General features: G+C 48.8%; 1 protein-coding gene across 5 annotated transcripts; it reads right to left on the bottom strand.

Moving 5' to 3' along the window:
* Positions 1 to 5,837: 5,837 nt before the first annotated feature.
* On the bottom strand, positions 5,838 to 10,999 carry THEM6 (thioesterase superfamily member 6). 5 transcript variants are annotated; one of them, XM_077271354.1, is made up of 3 exons: positions 10,746 to 10,999; positions 8,201 to 8,762; positions 5,838 to 7,328 (listed from the first exon to the last, which is right to left on the bottom strand). In XM_077271354.1, exons 2-3 carry the CDS (start codon positions 8,705 to 8,707, stop codon positions 7,215 to 7,217), a joined length of 621 nt encoding a protein of 206 aa, XP_077127469.1. In that variant the 5' UTR covers positions 8,708 to 8,762; positions 10,746 to 10,999; the 3' UTR covers positions 5,838 to 7,214. The 5 variants fall into 5 exon arrangements, with proteins under 5 accessions (XP_077127469.1, XP_077127471.1, XP_077127470.1 ...); XM_077271356.1 differs by having other exon boundaries at positions 10,644 to 10,763; XM_077271355.1 differs by having other exon boundaries at positions 10,659 to 10,763.
* Positions 11,000 to 20,766: the final 9,767 nt, after the last annotated feature.

Here is a 20,766-nt window from a genome sequence, read left to right as displayed (position 1 = left end):
TCTACACCACATGGTCTTCACACTGTCTTACCTCCATCATCTACACCACATGGTCTTCACACCGTCTTACCTCCATCATCTACACCACATGGTCTTCACACTGTCTTACCTCCATCATCTACACCACATGGTCTTCACACTGTCTTACCTCCATCATCTACACCACATGGTCTTCACACTGTCTTACCTCCATCATCTACACCACATGGTCTTCACACTGTCTTACCTCCATCATCTACACCACATGGTCTTCACACTGTCTTACCTCCATCCAGGGCCGGCTCCAGGTTTTTGAGGGCCCCAGGCGAAAGAGTCTCAGTGGGCCCCCCCTTTAACACAGCGCAGTATATAACACAGCCCGCGCAGTATATAACACAGCCCGCGCAGTATATAGCAGTCACGCAGTATATAGCAGTCACGCAGTATATAACACAGCCCACACATTATATAACACAGCCCACGCATTATATAACACAGCCCACGCATTATATAACACAGCCCACGCATTATATAGCACAGCCCACACAGTATATAGCACAGCCCACACAGTATATAGCACAGCCCACGCGGTATATAGCACAGCCCACGCAGTATATAGCACAGCCAATGGCCCCATGCAGTATACAGCACAGCCCAGTAGTATATAACACAACCCACGTAGTATACAGCACAGCGCACGTAGTATAGCACAGCCCCGTGACGTTGTATATAACACAGCCAGCCATATATATACAGTAGTGAGTAGTCTATGACTATAACTACAAGTCCCACTCCCAGCATTGCTAACATACCGATACCATAGCAGGCTGCATCCCCCCGTGCCCCTGCAATGTGTTGGGACCGAAGACTCTCTCACTGCTTCACGCAGCGCTGCTGCCCCCGTTGTGGACACAGGGACAGGGTGCATGCACCGACTGTGCACCGTCCGCACCTGACTGCAGCTCATCTTCTGCTTGGCACTGCCGCTGGACCTGTCCTGGACGGTGAGGACGTGGAATTCTTCTCTGAGCTCTAGACACTCTTACCGACCGGCAGTGACACAGGACAGATGAGCGCCGGCCCGGAAGTGACTCTCTTCGTATCCATGGTGACGGCGGAGGTGAGTATTGCAGCTGCGCAGCGCCTGGGAAACCCTCCGAGAGCTCTGTGCTGCCTGCTACCGGGGCGCCGGCGCGGCGGGGATGATGGATGTGCTCCGCCAGGCTCCGAGACCTGGCTGGGAGAGGGATTTGAATGACTGCGTGTATGTAAGAGTCACACACAGCAGGGATGTATTCCGGCTGCGGGGCCCCCAGGAGCGCTGCTCATGTGTGTGTACAGACTCAGTACTTGTACGTTACTACCATAAATGTGCCCCCCATCTCGCTAGGGCCCCGGCACTTGCCCGGGTGCGCCAGGTGCTGATGCCGGCCCTGCCTCCATCATCTACACCGCATGGTCTTCACACTGTCTTACCTCCATCATCTACACCGCATGGTCTTCACACTATCTTACCTCCATCATCTACACCGCATGGTCTTCACACTGTCTTACCTCCATCCTCTACACCACATGGTCCTCACACTGTCTTACCTCCATCTACACCGCACGGTCCTCACACTGTCTTACCTCCATCATCTACAGCACATGATCCTCACACTGTCTTACCTCCATCATCTACACTGCACGGTCCTCACACTGTTACCTCCATCATCTACACCGCACGGTCCTCCCTGTATTACCTCCATCATCTACACCACAAGGTCCTCACACTGTCTTACCTCCATCATCTACACCGCACGGTCCTCACACTGTCTTACCTCCATCATCTACACCGCACGGTCCTCACACTGTTACCTCCATCATCTACACCGCACGGTCCTCACTGTCTTACCTCCATCATCTACACCACAAGGTCCTCACACTGTCTTACCTCCATCATCTACACCGCACGGTCCTCACAGTCTTACCTCCATCATCTACACCGCACGGTCCTCACACTGTCTTACCTCCATCATCTACAAAGCACGGTCCTTACAGTGTCACCTCCACATCTGCACCACACGGTCCTCACACTATCACCTACATCATTTACACCACACAGTCCTCACACTGTCACCTCCATCATGTACACAGCGGTCCTCACTGTTGCTTCCATCATCTACACCGCGGTCCTCACACTGTCCCCTCCATCATCTACATCACAGGGTCCTCACACTGTCACCTCCATCTGCAACGTGGTCCTCACTGTCACCTCCATACTTTGCAGTCCGCTCACCATCCTGGTCGCTCTTCTCTGAACTTGGTCCAGTTTTTCAATGTGTTTTTTAAAATGTGGTCCCCAGAACTGGACACATTATTCCAGATGAGGTCTGTCTGAGGAGTTGAAGGGGAGAATTACTTCACATAATCTAGACTCTATGCTTCGCTTAATACATCCTAGAATTGTGTTTGCCATTTTTGCTGCTGCATCACACTGTTGACTCATGTGCAGTCTGTGATCTATTAGTGTACCCAAGTATTTTTCAAACGTGCTGTTGCTTAGTTCTATTCATCCCATTCTGAAGATGTGCTTTTCGTTTTTCTTGCCCAGATGTAGAATCTTGCATTTCTTCCTGTTAAATACCATTCTATTCGCCACTGCCCATTGTTCAAACTTATCTATAGCCTTCTGAATCCTTTCTGTCTTCTCTAATGTCAGCTATCCCTCCTAAATTTGCATCGTCTGCAAATTTGATTAGTTTACCCTCAGTTCCCTTATCTAGATCATCTCTAAAAATGTTGAAAAACACTGGGGCCAGGACAGAGCCTTGTGGTACCCAACTTGAAACATTCTTCCAATTGGATAATCAAACATTTATTACCACTCTTTCAGTATGATCACCGAGCCAGTTATGAATCCACCTAACCATAGCCTTGTCAATCCCATGCTTGGTTATTTTGTCAATAAGGATAGAATGAGATACTTTATCAAGTGCTTTGCTGAAGTTGAGATATACTATATCTACCGCATTTCCCTGATCCACCCAGTCAGTGATTCCATCATAGAGGGAAATTAGATTAGTCTGGCAGGACTTGTTTCCTACAAACCCATGCCAACTCTGGTTAATTACTGTATTCTTATCCAAGTACTTAAATGCTGTTTAATAATTTGTTCAAAGATCTTTCCTGGTATCGAAGTAAGGCTCACTGACTTATAGTTCCATGCGGGATTATCAATGGTGGTCCTGACCATCCATGTGGGATTATCAGTGGCGGTCCTGACCATGTGTGATTATCAGTGGCGGTCCTGACCATGTGGGATTATCAGTGGTGGCCCTGACCATGAGGAAATATCAATGGCGGACCTTCGGTTGCCGGATTATCAGTAGCGGTTTCGACCATGTGGGATGCCGATCATCTCACACTTCTGTGATAAGATGTGACCATCTTAGCCAGTGTAAATAATCCATGGCTCTCGACATGTGTATTAGGATTATATAAATCCTGTAGGGATTTCGGCATTGTTCTTCTATGTGACGAGGACCTGGGCCGTGAGCAGAAACTGGCTCCTATTCACACATCAGGGACAGTCGTGTAAAGGAACATCTTGTATCTTGGCCTCAACTCTACAGGAGGCGCCGCCCGGAATACAGGGAAAGATCATCTCTAGATTGTGACCGCGCCCATCACTACGCCCCAATAATCCCACACCTGACACAGGGCGGTGATCCATACACAGCCGAGGCACGGGTACATGGACACTACCGTATCCAGGAGCAGCACACACCTCAGCCGTGCATCTAATCCTATCCAGTGTGATACTGACTGCTGAGCTGTGCATCTAATCCTATTCTGTGTGAAGACTGCTGAGCCGTGCAGCTATTCCTATCCTGTGTGATACTGTCTGCTGGGCCGTGTATCTAATCCTATACTGTGTGATACTGACTGCTGAGCTGTGTATCTAATCCTATCCTGTGATACTGTCTGCTGAGATGTGTATCTAATCCTCTCCTGTGTGATACTGACTGCTGAGCTGTGTATCTAATCCTATCTTGTGTGATACTGACTGCTGAGCCGTGTATCTAATTCTTTCCTATGTGATACTGACTGCTGAGCTGTGTATCTAATCATCTCCTGTGTGATACTGACTGCTGAGCTGTGTATCTAATCCTATCCTGTGTGATACTCTGTGCTGAGTCGTGTATCCAATCCTATCTTGTGTGATACTGTCTGCTGAGCTGTGTATCTAATCCTATCCCATGATATCATCTGCTGAGCTGTGTATCCAATCCTATGTGATACGGTCTGCTGAGCTGTGTATCTAATCCTATCCTGTGTGATACTGCTGAGCTGTGTATCGACTGCTATCCTGTGATACCATCTGCTGAGCTGTGTATCTAATACTATCCTGTGTGATACTGTCTGCAGAGCTGTGTATCTAATCCTATCCTGTGATACTGTCTGCTGAGCTGTGTATCTAATCTTCTCATGTGATACTGTCTGCTGAGCCGTGTATCTAATCCTCTCCTGTGTGAGTGACTGCTGAGTCGTGTATCTAAGCCTCTCCTGTGTGCTGAGCTGTGTATTTAATCCTCTCCTGTGTGATATTGTCTGCTGAGCCATGTATCTAGTCCTATTCTGTGTGATACTGGCTGCTGAGCTGTGTATCTAATCCTATCCTGTGATACTGTCTGCTGAGCTGTGTATCTAATCCTATCCTGTGTGATAGTGACTGCTGAGCTGTGTATCTAATCCTATCTTGTGTGATACTGACTGCTGAGCCGTGTATCTAATTCTTTCCTATGTGATACTGACTGCTGAGCTGTGTATCTAATCATCTCCTGTGTGATACTGACTGCTGAGCTGTGTATCTAATCCTATCCTGTGTGATACTCTGTGCTGAGTCGTGTATCCAATCCTATCTTGTGTGATACTGTCTGCTGAGCTGTGTATCTAATCCTATCCCATGATATCATCTGCTGAGCTGTGTATCCAATCCTATGTGATACGGTCTGCTGAGCTGTGTATCTAATCCTATCCTGTGTGATACTGCTGAGCTGTGTATCGACTGCTATCCTGTGATACCATCTGCTGAGCTGTGTATCTAATACTATCCTGTGATACTGTCTGCTGAGCTGTGTATCTAATCCTATCCTGTGTGATAGTGACTGCTGAGCTGTGTATCTAATCCTATCCTGTGATACTGTCTGCTGAGCTGTGTATCTAATCCTATCCTGTGTGATAGTGACTGCTGAGCTGTGTATCTAATCCTATCCTGTGTGATACTGACTGCTGAGCTGTGTATCTAATCCTATCCAGTGTGATACTGACTGCTGAGCCGTGTATCGAATCCTCTCCTGTGTGATACTGACTGCTGAGCCGTGTATCTAATCCTATCCTGTGTGATAACTGTCTGCTGTGTATCTAATCCTATCCTGTGATACTGGCTGCTGAGCCGTGTATCTAATGCTATCCTGTGTGATACTGTCTGCTGAGCCATGTATCAAATCCTATCCTGCATGATAGTCTGCTGAGCCGTGTATCTAATCCTCTGCTGTGTGATACTGACTGCTGAGATGTGTATCTAATCCTATCCTGTGTGAGTGACTGCTGAGCTGTGGATCTCATCCGATCCTTTGTGATACTGTCTGCTGAGCTGTGTATCTAATCCTCTCCTGTGTGATACGGTCTGCTGAGCTGGGTATCTAATCCTGTGATACCACTTGCTGTGTATGAGCTGCAGTCATGTAGTAGGCTCGATGCGATTCCGTCATGTGACCCTTTCCCCCAATAGCAGGCCTCTATGGATGGTCCGTATCAGATCGTGGTACAGCGCTACCACCTTGAGGTGAGATCAGGGAATGACGGAGTCGGTGTTCAGTATGATAAATCAATTTAATAAATAACGTAAAGAACCAAACACACAGCCGAGACCGACGCCAGAAACATACAGGACAGCTGCACAGAAATCCATCACAGCGGAGGCGGAGACACAGAGGACGATGAAAATGGGCAATGATGGAGAATAACGATGGAGACGCGGAGGACGATGGAGACGGACCACGATGGAGATGCAGAGGACGATGGAAACGGACCACGATGGAGATGCTGAGGACGATGGAAATGGACCACGATGGAGACAAGGAGGATGTTGAAACGGACCACAATGGAGACGCGGAGGACGATGGAAACGGACCACGATGGAGATGCGAAGGACGATGGAAATGGACCATGATGGAGACAAGGAGGCTGATGAAACAGACCACACTGGAGGCGCAGAGGACAATGGAAACGGACCACGATGGAGATGCAGAGGACGATGGAAACGGACCACGATGGAGATGCGGAGGACAATGGAGATGGAAGATGAAGTGAGTGAGAAAATGGGAGCATTCTGTACAATCAGAAACAGAAGGAATCCAATGACGTCACACCGCGTCCTGCGCTCCGCACTGCACCAGTCTTATACTACACGCACATCCAGAACTGCATTCACAATTCTGCTGGAATGTGAGGCTTCCTCATCACTGCCTCCGTGTCTGCTCCGTCTGCACGGGATGAAATCTAAAAGCAAGCACCCACATTGTTCTTGTGAGCGACGACCCCAAATACCAAACCTCGCTATCACAGGCCTGGTGTCAGGAGTCCAGACCACGGCTGCTATTATTTTTGTGCTTTTGTTTTTTACTCCCCTTCTAACGGCCGAACCTTGTGCCATTTTTCCACGTACAAGGGTCTTCCTTTGCTCCTTGTTTGCAGGACGAGTCGCATTTAGGACACCCCCTTTTTGCTCAGCAGCTTCCCAGAAAATCAATCGTTGGGTGTCTATCAAGAATAGATGGTGGGTGCAGTAGTCCTGCTACTTTCCCTGCCAGAAAGGTCCCCGCCAATGACTTCGGCCCCAGATGACCACACGCCCACCATTCACTCACGCATTTCATACCACCGTCGATAATCAGCTCCACATGCATCGCGCCAGAATAAATACACGAAGAATCGTAATAAATAAAACACAGAGGAGCGCCCCTCGGTATCGCCCCTGAAGAAGCGTTTCGCTCCCCAATATTGCACAGAACATCTTTTTAAAGCGGACGTCGCTCTACCTGAGGGTCACGGACAGGGAGGGTACATTTCTGGAGCAAGGGGCAAACACTGTAGACCTGGGGGATGGTCCTAATCCTAACAGCTGCACTGGTCTATGCAGGGTCAGCAGGTACGAAGACGAGGGCCACGGGTACCAGGCGGCACCTCCGCTAGTCGTCTTTGGAGTTCATGGTGACCCCGCTCTCGGCTCTCAGCTTCTGGCTGCTGCTGTCATTGTAGTCGATCCAGTGCATGACTTCGTCCGGGAACTCGGGAGACTCCACCTGCGGAGACAGCGCAAGCAAAACATCCATGAGACGCGGATGAGGGTCTTCACCTTCTCAGAAATGGGCAGAGGTCTCCAACTGTCCATCTGACCTTGCCTCGCATCTAGAGCTGTATTCACAGTTCTGACCCTTATCTGTACATAGAAACAACGAGGTCCTGCAACCTGGTGGGATACATCTGCAGTACAAGGTGATGCAACCTACAGGTGACTGTCCAGACTAACCTGCCGTACGTACATGAGGAATAACAATTTCTGCCCATTATATGACGTGTATCCTGCACTTTTCCCTATACTGGTGCTCTCTCTATTTTTCAGTTGACTCTAAGCTAGAGGGTGGACACTGAATTGATGCCTCCCATACACAGGGCACACAGACATGAGGGATTCCAGCTCTCCTCTCTCATGTTCAGAAGCAGCAACAGAATAGAGGACATTGTACAGCAGTAGTGAGCAGCGTAGCTGTGAATCCAGCACTAAGGGGAGAAAAAAACATTTGAGAAAGCAGCAGCGTGAAAAACATACAGCAACATTTACTAGGAAGCAGCAGCAGCAACATTGTAAAAAAATGTACAGCAATTTTGAGCAGTGTAGCTATGAAGGAGGCACCAGAGCAAGAAGGTATTATACAGTAGTAATGAGTAGTGTAGCTGTGAATTCAGCAAGTGAGATTAAACATTTGCAAGAAAGCATTAGCAGCATGGTGGACATTAAACAGTACTGAGCATTGTAATTGTGAATCCAGCACTGGAGCGTGATAAAACACTTACTGGAAAGCAGCAACTCAGTCAGTGAGTCTGTCACACTCTCGTTGATGTATTGTCTTAACAGTCATTTGTCACCCCTTAAAGATATTACGTCACAGCGTACCTTTCTCTTACACATGGTCTGCACCACTTTATCGGGGGAGTTTCCGATGATGTGCTGCCGACTCAGTAGAATAGCACAGACGAATCCGTCCCTGGGGGCTACGAATCGTTGCTCCACATAGAAGGCCTTCTCATCCCAGCAGATCAGACGTGTGCGTATCTCGAAAGCCTCCAGCAGACGAAGCGAGCGCCGGTAGCGTATCGTGCTGGCCGCCATCACCATTCCCGCGCCAATAGCATGTATGGCCCCAAAAAGTCCACTGCGCGTAAAGAAGGAAAGCCGGGCAAAGTCGGCCTCTCGGAGGTAGCGGGAGTTGTTCATGTGCAGGAGGAAGTCCAAGTCATGAGGAAGGACCAGGCCGGAGAAGGTGTGCTCCTTCAGGAGGTCCTTCACCACTGGCTGCAGGCGGGACCTCAGCACGGACAGAAACGCTCGGATAAAATACCAGACGTCCAGCAGGGAGAACAAGACCGTGGTCAAGGCCAGAACCAGCACCGAGACCCACATGACCTCAAAGATGGAGAATCTGAGGTCAACGAGTGGAGGAACGACTATGGAGGACCTATGGGAGGAGTCAAGATGGAGAGATAACGTGTAAATGTGGTGACACAGGAGGACTAGGGGGGGTATACAGATAGGTGAGCGCAACATCAAGAAGATGGGACCGACCACGAACAGAAAATGGATCTCCAGCACCGCCAGTCACCATGGAGACCTCATGTGACTTCACATCACCGTCCACAACTATAACCCATAGCTGATGTAGACATCTGGTTTCCATGACACCTGACATGTAGCATCGGATCCTCTCAGTAGTGCAGCCTCAGGCTTCAGGCCTGGAAAGCTCAACATGGACAAAAAAATAGAAAATCTCCTGCTCTCCTAAATGTGGACACCAAGGAAACTGAGCGGCATCTGTCCGACAGAAGAACTGAACACAAAGACATCCAGCATCTCTAATGGCTGTAGAAGAATTGTAACAGGTGGCTGAAAATATCCTGATGGGAATATCTAAGGTAAACGAGCAGAAGGGCCCAGACATGGGAGGACCAGACATGGCCGACAAGTGACTACATGAAGGAAAGGATGTATTCAGCCTCGTCTCTATGGAGACCAAGATGGCAGCCAGTAGTTCTGCTCTGGGGACTTTTTTGCAGTTTGGGGGAAGGAAGCAGCAGCGCTCACTGTCACAGACTGGGGAGAACAGTGGAAACCTTCTGCTCCTTCACCATCGATTACCTGTGGACCAGCTCCTCCATTATACCTGCCTTATGTCCTGATGGAGGCCTCTGGGTGATCGGGCATACACCCATCTTCCCGTCCTGCTCCATACATGTACAGCATCGGCACTAACGCGGACCGCCACAAGCGTACAGTGCAGGGACTCAGGAAGGGCACGGGCTCATGAGTGACCACAGGGGGAGGACGCGGCCAGCGCGACCACAGAGGAGAAGGAAGCGGCCAGAGCGACCACGGGCGGGGGCGGGGGGGGGGGGGGAGGACGCGGCCTAAGCGACCTTTGGGAGGACACGGCCAGCGCGACCACAGGGGGGGAAGGACGCGGCCAGCGTGACCACAGGGGGGGGAGGAACGCGGCCAGTGCGACCACAGGGGGGGGAAGGACGCGGCCTAAGCGACCACAGGGGGGGGGGAAGGACGCGGCCTAAGCGACCACAGGGGGGAAGGACGCGGCCTAAGCGACCACAGGACACACATCCCAGAGAAAAATATGCGATGGGGAGAAAAGGGGAAGGAAAAAGTGTCGTCAGCACAAAAACGGAAAATGTGCTGTGCTGGGAAGGGATCATCAGACTGGATTCCCACGTCACAGACCCCACCATGCCCCAGGACCCTCTATTAAAGGGCCAGCACCAGATAACACAATACTTTGCACAAAACACTTCCAATAAGCAGCAAAAAATTATCCAGAGGGTGAAATGTAAGAGAAAATCACAGTGATGTCTGCACCGACATCGGAGGAGCTCTGCTCAGTACCGGGGTCTCCGCTCAGCACCGGGGGGGGTGTCTCCGCTCAGCAGCACGGGGGGGGGGGGGTCTCCGCTCAGCACCGGGGGGAGGGGGGTCTCCGCTCAGCACCGGGGGGAGGGGGGTCTCCGCTCAGCACCGGGGGGGGGGGTCTCCGCTCAGCACCGGGGGGGGGGGGGGGGTGTCTCTGCTCAGCACCGGAGGGGGGGGGGGGGGGGGGGGTGTCTGCTCAGCACTAGGGGGGGGGGGGGGGTCTCTGCAGGTGAAATCCCCTCCTGCATCCCGTAATAGTCACCGGAAAGTATGTGCACCCCCTCCCTACACACCTGCAGCGGCTCCAGCGTGCTCAGGCCTCACTACAAGCAAATGATCAACTGACTACAACTCCCAGGAGGCTGACGTGTATACTTGGAGGTATAATTCCACCCCAGCCAGAGATTACCCCCCATGAACAAACCATAATGTAAAGTACCGGCAGCGCCCCCGGCAGCGCCCCCAGCACAGAACCCCCCGGCGGCCGCACCGACCGAGCGCAGGATGAATGGAGGAAGCGTCAGACCTTGTGCTGCAGCGGCCGGTGACTGACAGGATCGTACCACCTCAGCTGGGGAGGGGGAGCGAAGCGCAGGAAGTGGCGCCAGAGAGGAGCAGAGTCCACAGCGGCGGCGGCCGGGACGGAAATCACAGTGTAATACCGGGGCGAGGCTGCGGGAGGTGATGAGCGCGGGAATCGGTTATTCCAATCACCCCTATAGCAGGGGCGTCATGGAATCTTCCACTGTCTATAACGGGCGCTGAGCGGAGAGCGCGTCCCCCCCCCCCCCCGTGTGTCTGGAGGAGAGAGACCCCCGTGTGTCTGGGGCGGAGGGGAGGGACCCTGTGTTTCCTGGTGAGAGAGACCCCCATGTCCAGAGGAGCGGAGAAGGACCCCTATGTGTCCAGGGGGGAGGAGAGAGACCCCCGTGTGTGTCCAGGGGATAGGAGAGAGACACCCTTCCCCCGCGTGTCCGGGGGAGCGGCGAGTGACCCCCGTGTGTCCGGGGAAGTAGAGAGTGACCCCAGCGTCAGGACGTTCTTTGAGGGTGGAGTTGGCGCGTAATTTGTACGGCCCCCGAAGGATGGTGTAAATATCCAAATGGCCCTTGGCAGGAAAAGATTCCCCTCCCCCGCTCTGCATGACCATGCCATAATTCGCCTTCACCTTTTATCAGCACCTGAGTTACACCCACACACCACTCCTTGATGACCTCGTGTGGTCCGGGTTGTGGGATGTTCTCGGCCCCTCAGGATTTTATGAAATTAATAATACCTTCACTCCTCATGATCGCAGAAGGTTGAGGTTGGCGCCATATTTATCAGGATTTTACCTTTCCATAGATAGCAGACACCAGCCATGCCCTGTTTACTGTCTGGCCACTACTTTTTGGGGCTTATAGGCAGGTGTCACAGTTATGAAAAAATATGCATGTTTGAGGATTAGTCCTCAGGCTGAGGATGCACATCCCATCAATATCAGATCTGTAATAACCCCAATATTCATAACTTTCCACCAGTGACTAGTGCCAGGTCTAACAATTCCCCTGAAGGGAACAATAGTTTCCTTTCATGTCTGGATGTCTTTCCTGTCCCTTTTGTTATCTGGACCTCAGAAAATAACTTTGCTATCTAATTAGCTGTACTCTTTAGAGAGTCTTGGCTTCAAAGGGCTAACTATTCATATCTTAATAGGTTTCCTCACCCCCTGCCTGTAGTAATTTACCCACTTCCTTCTGTCCATTGTGCAATTCTACTAAATTAGAGCTTACATTCTTTTAACTGCTACAATTCTGTCTGAAAGAAGAGGAGGGAGGGGGGTGGATGCCCCCTCACTAGTGGCTTTGGGGTCTTAATATCTTCTATGACATCTCCCCCTGTTTGAGGTTGTGAGGGGCTGATTTAGGGTATGTGCACATGTTGCAGATTTGCCTGTGGAATTTTCTGTGCAGATTCTTCCGTCTCTTGCCACACTTCCGAGAAACTCACACGAGTCTCGCACCTCAATTCCCGGCAGTGCCACCGGCACTGGGAACGGAGCGTTCAGCTACACAGAAATACATGCAGCCGCACACTCCAGTCCCCAGTGCCGGGTATTGAGGTGCGAAAACTCATGCGAGTTTCTCGCAAGTGTGACCCGGCCTTAAAGCAATATCTGTTTAATTTTTAAAAATTGGGCTCCCGCGCAACTTTCAAGTCCAGAGTGGGAATGACAGTGACTGGGGGCCGATGTTTATAGCCTGGGAAGGGTTTAATACCCATGGAGCTTCCCAGGCTATGAATATCTGCTCACAGCTGTATATTTAGCCTTTACTAGCTATTAAAATAGCGAGACACCCCCCCCCCCCCCAAAAAAAAAAAAAAAAAAAAAAAATGATGTGGGCTCCCCTATAATTTGGAATGAGATATGGAGGGCACCACTATACAATATTGAAAATGGGGTTACCATTTACATTTTTTGCAGGTTTCGACTGACATCTATGGATATGTTTATACTGTTGTCCCCCAGTATCTCGGACACATGGGCGTGTTGGTCATATTGTGTCTAATTTGTGGTTTGGATTGTTGTGTATTCTCCAATATATTTTGTGTGGGTACGCAACCATCATCATTACACTTCCTCAGTTTCTGCTCCTTTATTTATGGCAGTGTATATTTGTACATCTATTCAGCAGACAAGTGAATTCAGCACATACCTAGTGCGTTTCTATGTACATATGTTTGTTCTTCGTGTTTTGATTTTGAGGCTATATGTTTGTATGCGTAGGGGTTTCCTCTCTGTCTGCGGACACACTCTTGTGTGGCGGTTGATGTGATTGCTGCGTTTGCTGGATATGAACGCTGCGGAGCTGTGCGCTTGCGCTGCATGCTCTGTGACGACACGTTATCCTGGTGTCTGGATCTATTGTGGACTGACACATTCCGACGCATGCGTGGTTGGGGCTAAAACAACTTGATCGACATTGATAACCTGCCGTACCTAACAAGATGGCCGATATCCGCACTCTCGCTGCACAGTTCACCAGGTCTCCGGTCAGTCTTCTCTCCGATGGTTCATATCATTAATTAGTGATGAGATATATACAGAGCACTTGTTGGACACAGTGCATATGAATTTCTACCCCTGAAGAAGAAACAACTTTGGTGGCGATACGCGTGGGGTTTACCCGCTATTTCTCCTTGCTCGTCTGGCTCCCTATTGGGCATCTCCATCTGTGGGGTTTGAGCTCTGGCCTTCCTTTTCCTTACCTCTCGGTGGATAACAGGTTCTGTATGCCACCAGATATTAATGGATCCCTGCCCATGCTGTGTTACCATATTAGGTGGATCCAGCTGGGTTTATTGGACCTTAGGATTTTTTCTTTATTATTGTCTATACTATTACGTCTATTAACCCACACATGGTCGTTGCTATTTGTTAGACCTGTTGCAAATATATGTGTATGTGTGTATATATATATATATATATATATATATATATATATATATAAATACACAGACATATATAGAACAATTCCCTCTTTTTCTCCACCACACAATCTATATGGTACTGTGAATAGATAGGGCAGCTCATTAATATATATTCAGGATTAGATCTGAATGGTATTAACACACTCATCTCTGAGCCTATGTTTATAATATTGAGCATGTTTGAGTAGTCACGGGGTGGTCTATGACCCACATTATTGGACACGGCCTCTGGATGTTTCATTTTAATTGTCATTATGTCCTAAGTGTAATGACTGTGCTGATTTTTTGTAATAAACAGTATTTAATATTTTTGGGTGTTCCCTAAATATATTGGCATGCTTTCTCTTGTGTCTTGCATGTTCTCATCCTTTTTGCCCATAGGTGAACCCCTCATCTCTAAGATGCACCAATTCCGGCACTTAGCCTCTCTCTTCCCACTGCCCTGTAGTGGTTGGCATATGGGGTAATAAAGGGTTAATGTCACCTTTGATTGTAAGGTGACATCAAGCCTGGTTAGTAATGAAGAGGCGTCAGTAAGACACCTATCTATTACTAATAGTAGTGAAAGAGTTAAGAAAGACACAACCTGAAAAAAGTATTTTAATATTCTTCATTTAACCATACCATACTTCAGCGCCTGCAAAAAACGTAAATTAATAAACCGTATACTACCTGTCCGCCATAGTCCAATTAATAACGAGTGTCCCACGACGATCTCCCCTATAGAACAGTGACATCGGGTGATCTCACCGCTCTATAGGCCTCCAGTGACACACTGACAGGAGACAATGGCTCCTGCAGTGTTATCACTGAGGGTTCAATGAGTTCATTGCTCACTTTACGGCAGTGCTGCGTCAGAATTTTTCCACGCAGCGGTGCCGAAAGTGAGAGTATGAACTATACTGTACTCACAGCAGGGGAGGGATACAGTGCAGAAGGATACCTACCGCCATTGTATCGCCGGAGCCCCTGGAGAGCGGTCGCATCAGCTGATGTGGCAGCTCTCCACGGGAGATCGTCGTGGGACACTCGTTATTACATGGATTGCTGCGGATCAGGGAGTATACTGTTGGTTTACTGTACTGTGTGTTGTATGTACTGTCTGCACTATCTGTGGGGTTTTTTTTTAAACTTGAACACAGTAGCCAGATGATAGGACTATACTGTCCCATCATCCAGCTACCTGTCACTGTAGCAGGCATAGCCGGACGGGACCAGTAGTCCCATCAGACGATGCCTGCCTACACACAGCCCCGCACACACGCAGACCCCTGCACACAGACCCGTAGACCCCCGCACAGCCCTGAAGATGCACACAGACGCACACATCTTCTCCGCACACACACAGTCTCTGCCCACACACTCTTCCCCCTCCCAATCTGCAGCGTTACTCGCAGGCATATCCGCAACAAATCTGCAGATCTTTTTTACATCTGCGGGTTTGCTGCGGATTGGCCTGACACAATTGAAGTCCATGGGTGCAGAAACAGTGCAGATCCGCAAAAAGAATTGACATGGTCCTTTTTTGAATCTGCTGCGTTTTCCGTGCAGATTTTTCCGCACCATGAGCAGAGCATTTTTTTTCCCATTTGTTTACATTGTACTGTAAATCACTTGCGGATCTGCAGCGTTTCTGCTTGGAAAAAAATGCTGCGAATCCGCAGCAAATCTGCAGCGTGTGCACTACCCTTACAGATCACCCCACAATCCCACCTTAGGGACCATTCTTCCAGGATCCCACAGTACCCTCTCCTTTTGGGATTTAGAGATGGGCTTGTCTGAAGGGTTACTCAGCGGCACCAGACGGGTCTAAGACTCCTGGCTAGAGGTAGCCAGAAGTAACACTAAGGCCCCAACCTCACAGGAACCCTCCGGGGCTTGTTCTGGGTCAGTCACTGGTCCTGTTATCCTGCTGGGTCAGTCACTAGTCCTGTTATCCCACTGGATGATGAGGGGTCCAAAAGGCAGTGAGCTACCTGCATTCTGGGCTCTCGGACTGCTGGTGACAGCATCTACGTAGGCTGTCTCCCCAGGGGATAACAACATCTGACAAGCTGCATTACTCCATGTCAATCCTCTTGCATATTATTGGGCATAGAGTTATAAAAAATCCTTAAGCACATGCATTGGTAACATGACATCTGGCCAGCTTCAAAGGGATTCACCTCCCCCTACCTTGCAGCTGGTATTCAACCTTTTTCAGGAAACCCCCCTGTAGATCCAAGCCATGCGGCCTGAGTCCTTAGTTCAGCCAGCTAGGATTTCATAAAGGAGTTATAGAAATACTATACATCCTAGCGGTACATCGTATATATTTCTGAGATCCCCAGACCAGGGCAAACGCCTGTCTGGGTATCGAGTCATTCTAACACACACGGGAAGGGAGATGCATAGAACAGCCACTAGCAGCTAGGTAGCAAAATTGTGTTTAGTCTCTTTGAGTAGCAGGTGCCCGGTCGGATCCCATGGTGCCAGAACCGCTGCCCTAGGAATAACAGGAGGCTGCGTCTGTTTCCACTAATAGGCCGGTTATTGGGAAATTTAAGAGTGAGCATATGGTATATATACCTCTTATTCACAGTCATGGGATATGTGTTTATACCCCCAGTATGGTCACTGCTATCTTCATGATAACCCCAGACTATTCACTGCCACCACCAGTCATTTATACAAGCTGATTAGACATAGTGTATTGCTTTGGGGTGCAGTTTACAGAACAAAAGGAACAGAAATATTAAATGTTATATTTAATCCTGAATGATAGGCAGTGTTTATAAAATACACAAAAGATTTTACAAAGGGACCAAACAATGCAGCATATACAGTTACATAAAACGAAATAACAGAAACTTACTACGGACATCATGGAGATCATTTGGATTAGCGATTGGAAACATCCAGTGAACAGGATCATATGTATCTCTGCATGAATCCAGATCATAATTCACCTTGACTTTTTCTCAGCACCAAAGTTACCCCTACACACACCATTCATTGATGACCTCACATGGGCTGGGTTGTGGGATTCTCTCAGGCCTTTAAGAAATTACCAACGTTAACAATTAGTGATGAGCGAGTATACTCGTTGCTCGGGTGATCTCGGAGTATTTGTAAGTGCTCGGAGATTTAGTTTTCATCACTGCAGCTGAATGATTTACAGCTACAAGCCAGCTTGAATACATGTGGGGATTCCCTAGCAACCAGGCAACCCCCACATGTACTCAGGCTGGCTACTGGCTGTCAATCATTTAGCTGCGGTGATGAAAACTAAATCTCCAAACACTAACAAATACTCGGAGACCACCCGAGCGTGCTCGGGAAAACCTGAGCAACGAGTATAGTCACTCATCACTATTAATATCTTCACTCCTAATGATCGCAGAAGTTTGAGATCACTGCTATATTTTTTATCAGGATTTTACCTTTCCATGCATAGTAAACATGACATGACTGATGTCTGCTATCTGGCCAGTATTGATTTGGGGCATATAGGCAGGTGTCACAGTTATGAAAAAAATATACATATTCAAGGATTAGTCCTGAAGTTGAGGATGTACGTCCCATCAATATTAGATTTATAATAACCCCAATATTCATAACTTTCCACTAGTGGCAGGTCTAACAATTTTCCTGAAGGATAGAATAGTTTTCTTTCACCTCAGGATGTCTTTCCTTTTAACAAAGAAGGCTTTTCTACTCTGGGTAAACAAATGTCCCTTTTGTTATCTGGACCTCAGAAAAGAACTTAACTGTCTAATTACCTGTACTCTTTAATAGGGCACTTGAATGGTTAACTATTCATATCTTAATTGGTTTCCTCACCTCTTGGCTTTACGTAATTTACCGACTTCCCTATGTCCATTGTGCAATTTTACATCTAAGAGACTTAGAATGTAAGCTATTTTTCCTGCGGCGGGGTTTTTTTGTGAGAGAGGAGGAGGGAGGGGGGGTGAATGCCCCCTCACTACAGTGGCTTTATGGGAAATATATATATATCTTGGTACCGTGTTAGCCAGTAGATTGAAAAATATTTAGAATTGAGAGTCCTCAGTGGTTGATACCTTTTAATGGCTAACTGGAAAGATGGCAACAAATTGCAAGCTTTCGAGACTACTCAGGTCTCTTCATCAGGCAAAGACTAATACAAATTCTGAAGAATCACATAATTGTGCACAACACATCACAGAAAAATGCCATAGATAAGACAGGTGACGTGAAGCAGAACTACCATTATGTGAGTGATAAACAGTTCTGGCCATACATATTGGAACAATTCATAGATAAGGAGTGTGAATGTTTTATTGTCCTCTGATTGGGGTCTGGTTCTGTGTTGTGATGCCCCCACACGGTCTGAGGAACAAAGATAGGGTCAGAATCGTGGATTTTAGAGTTAGTGTAGGTCTCCAATTCTTAAATCCACAACTCCTGAGAAACTAACAGTCCTTTTTAGGGCTAATTCGTGGGTCCCGATATTGCAGTTCTAGGCAGGCAGGGCATATCATATCCACATCAGTGCAAGGCCTGCAGGCACTGTATGTGCATCCATTGCTCCCACCTCATCCCTCCCAAAGCTCCATAACTGCCTGCTGCTGCAGCTTCTTTACTATATACCTAGTTGCATTTTTTTTTGCCAAAAATTCACCCCCCCCCAAAAAAAAATACAGTGTGTTCTGTCAGACTGAGGCCTGTTTAAAAATCATAGTTTGTCAGGCATACGTAGCATAGTTGTGTGTGCTAGCCTTGTGCCACTGTTTTTTTTAAATGTTTTTAAATTCACCCAAAAAGGCCTCATATATCTGCGTGCTCCAAGTTTGGGCATTTTAGGCCGTTTTGCCACTGCTTTTGCTGTCTGTTACTCTAAGTATATGTAGCACTATTTTGCATTCAGTAAATGCAGGCCACATATTTGCCAGTGTGATATTTCCGTGACAGCGCTCATATATCTGCGTGCTCCAAGTTTGGTCATTGTAGGCCAGTGGACCACTTTTTTCCTGTCTGTTACTCTAATTATATACAGCACTGTTTTGCATTTAAAAAAAAACAGGCCACATATTTGCCAGTGTGGTATTTCTGTGACAGGCCTCATATATCTGCGTGCTCCAAGTTTGGGCACTGTAGGTCAGTTTACCACTTTTTTTCCTGTCTATTGCTCAACTTATATACCGCACTATGTTGCATTAAACTAAAAAAACAGGTCACATATTTGCCAGTGTGGTATTTCCGTGACAGGCGTCATATATCTGTGTGCTAAAAGTTTGCGCATTGCAGGCCAGTTTACCACTTTTTTGCAGTCTGTTACTCTACTTATATGCAGCACTATTTTGCATAAACTAAATTCACAAAAAGCCCCAGAAAATAGAATACAGTCTGTTATGTCAGGCTGAGGCCTGCCTGGTGTTTGTGTTTGAAAAATCGTAGATCATGATCAGATATTATTTGCTTCTAATAAATGCATTTGTGTTGAGCTTTTGAAATAGTGCAGTAGTCCATTTAAAATGGGCAAGGCAAGGGACGGGGAAGTGGACGTGATGCTGATGGTGCATGCAGAGAACGAGGCCGTGGCCAAGGTGAAAGTGGGCCACAACAAAGACCCACATCTTCTCGCTCGACCTTCCTGTCGCAGTTTTGTAGGGGACCGCAGCACACCACTATTGAAGCCAGAGCAGTGTGAAACGGTTGTTGGTTGGGTAGCGGATAATGCTTCCAGTCACTTAGCCACCACCACCACGTCTTCCACACGGTCAAGTCTGAGTAGCCGTGAGTGTGGCCCGGATATTCCTCACCCTGATCCACCTTCCTCCCACCATGCCGAGTGCCCAGAGACAACTGATCCCACACTTGGACACTCTGAAGAGCTGTTCAGTTTTCCATTTCAAGACTCTGGACTCTCGGACGGTCAACTTGAAGTGGTGACAGCTGAGATCGCATGTAGAGATGCCCAAAGCTTTGACCAGCCCCGGTCACACGAAGGCGATGGTGGGAAAGTGTCAGAAGAGGTGGACGATGATGAGACATAATTGCCAGAAAGTCAGGTGGAGGAGTAGGGTGCTGATGTGGAAGACGAGGTGTTGGATGACTATGTGACTGACCCAACCTGGCAGGAGGACATGCAGAGCGAGGGCAGCAGCACGCATGGGGAAGGAGGCATATCACCCCAACAGGCAAGAAGAAGCAGTGTGGTGGCCACAAACACAGAAGGTGTGCATCCATTCCCCGTAACACCAACATGAGGGAAGTCTCTATTCCAACTGTTAGATCTTCCCGTGTCGTTATTTTTTAAAGACTGCCGATAACCGCCAACAGGCCATTTGCAGCACCTGCCATGCTCGCATCAGCAGGGGTAGCAAAACAACCACCCTGCCCACCACCAGCATGATCAGGCACATGGCAGTAAAGCCCAGGCACTGACACCTGCTGGCAGGGCCCCCACTGCTCCAGGGGCCCCCACTGCTCCAGGGCCCCCCCCGGCCGCCCCCCACCCACCCTCCTTGAAGACGATACTCACCCTGCTCCAGCGATGGTCTCGGCGTCTGCACTGTGCACTGCATCTTCTTCCTGCTTGTGCGGTCACGTGGTACTGCTCATTAAGGTCTTGAATATGCGCATATTCATGACTTTAATCAGCAGTATCACATGACCGCACAAGCAGGAAGAAGATGCTGCGCCGCCGCCGGGAGTCGGGACAGAGCGCGAGCGTGAGGGATGTCGGCACGGCAGTGCAGTGTGTGGGACAGGTGAGTATGAGGGACGGGGGGTACTGGGGCATGAAGGAGAACATAAGGGCTCATTTCCACATGCGAGGCACACGTCCGTATCTCGCATGTGGAAACCAAGCTGTGGAGCCGGCACTCCAGAGCGGAGCGCGCGGCCCCATAGGAACACATGGAGCTGCACAGCTCCGCTCCAAAGTGCCGGCTCCACAGCTTGGTTTCCACATGCAAGATACGGACGTGTGCCTCACATGTGGAAATGAGTAATAGTCTGGGGCAGATTGCTGGACACACTGGGGGCAGTGCTGGACACACGGGCAGATTGCTGGACACACTGGGGCAGTGCTGGACATACTGGGGCAGTGC

Source organism: Ranitomeya variabilis, chromosome 6, assembly GCF_051348905.1.
Source record: "Ranitomeya variabilis isolate aRanVar5 chromosome 6, aRanVar5.hap1, whole genome shotgun sequence".
NCBI classification, from domain to species: domain Eukaryota; kingdom Metazoa; phylum Chordata; class Amphibia; order Anura; family Dendrobatidae; genus Ranitomeya; species Ranitomeya variabilis.
This window is presented reverse-complemented; position numbering and strand designations above follow the sequence as displayed.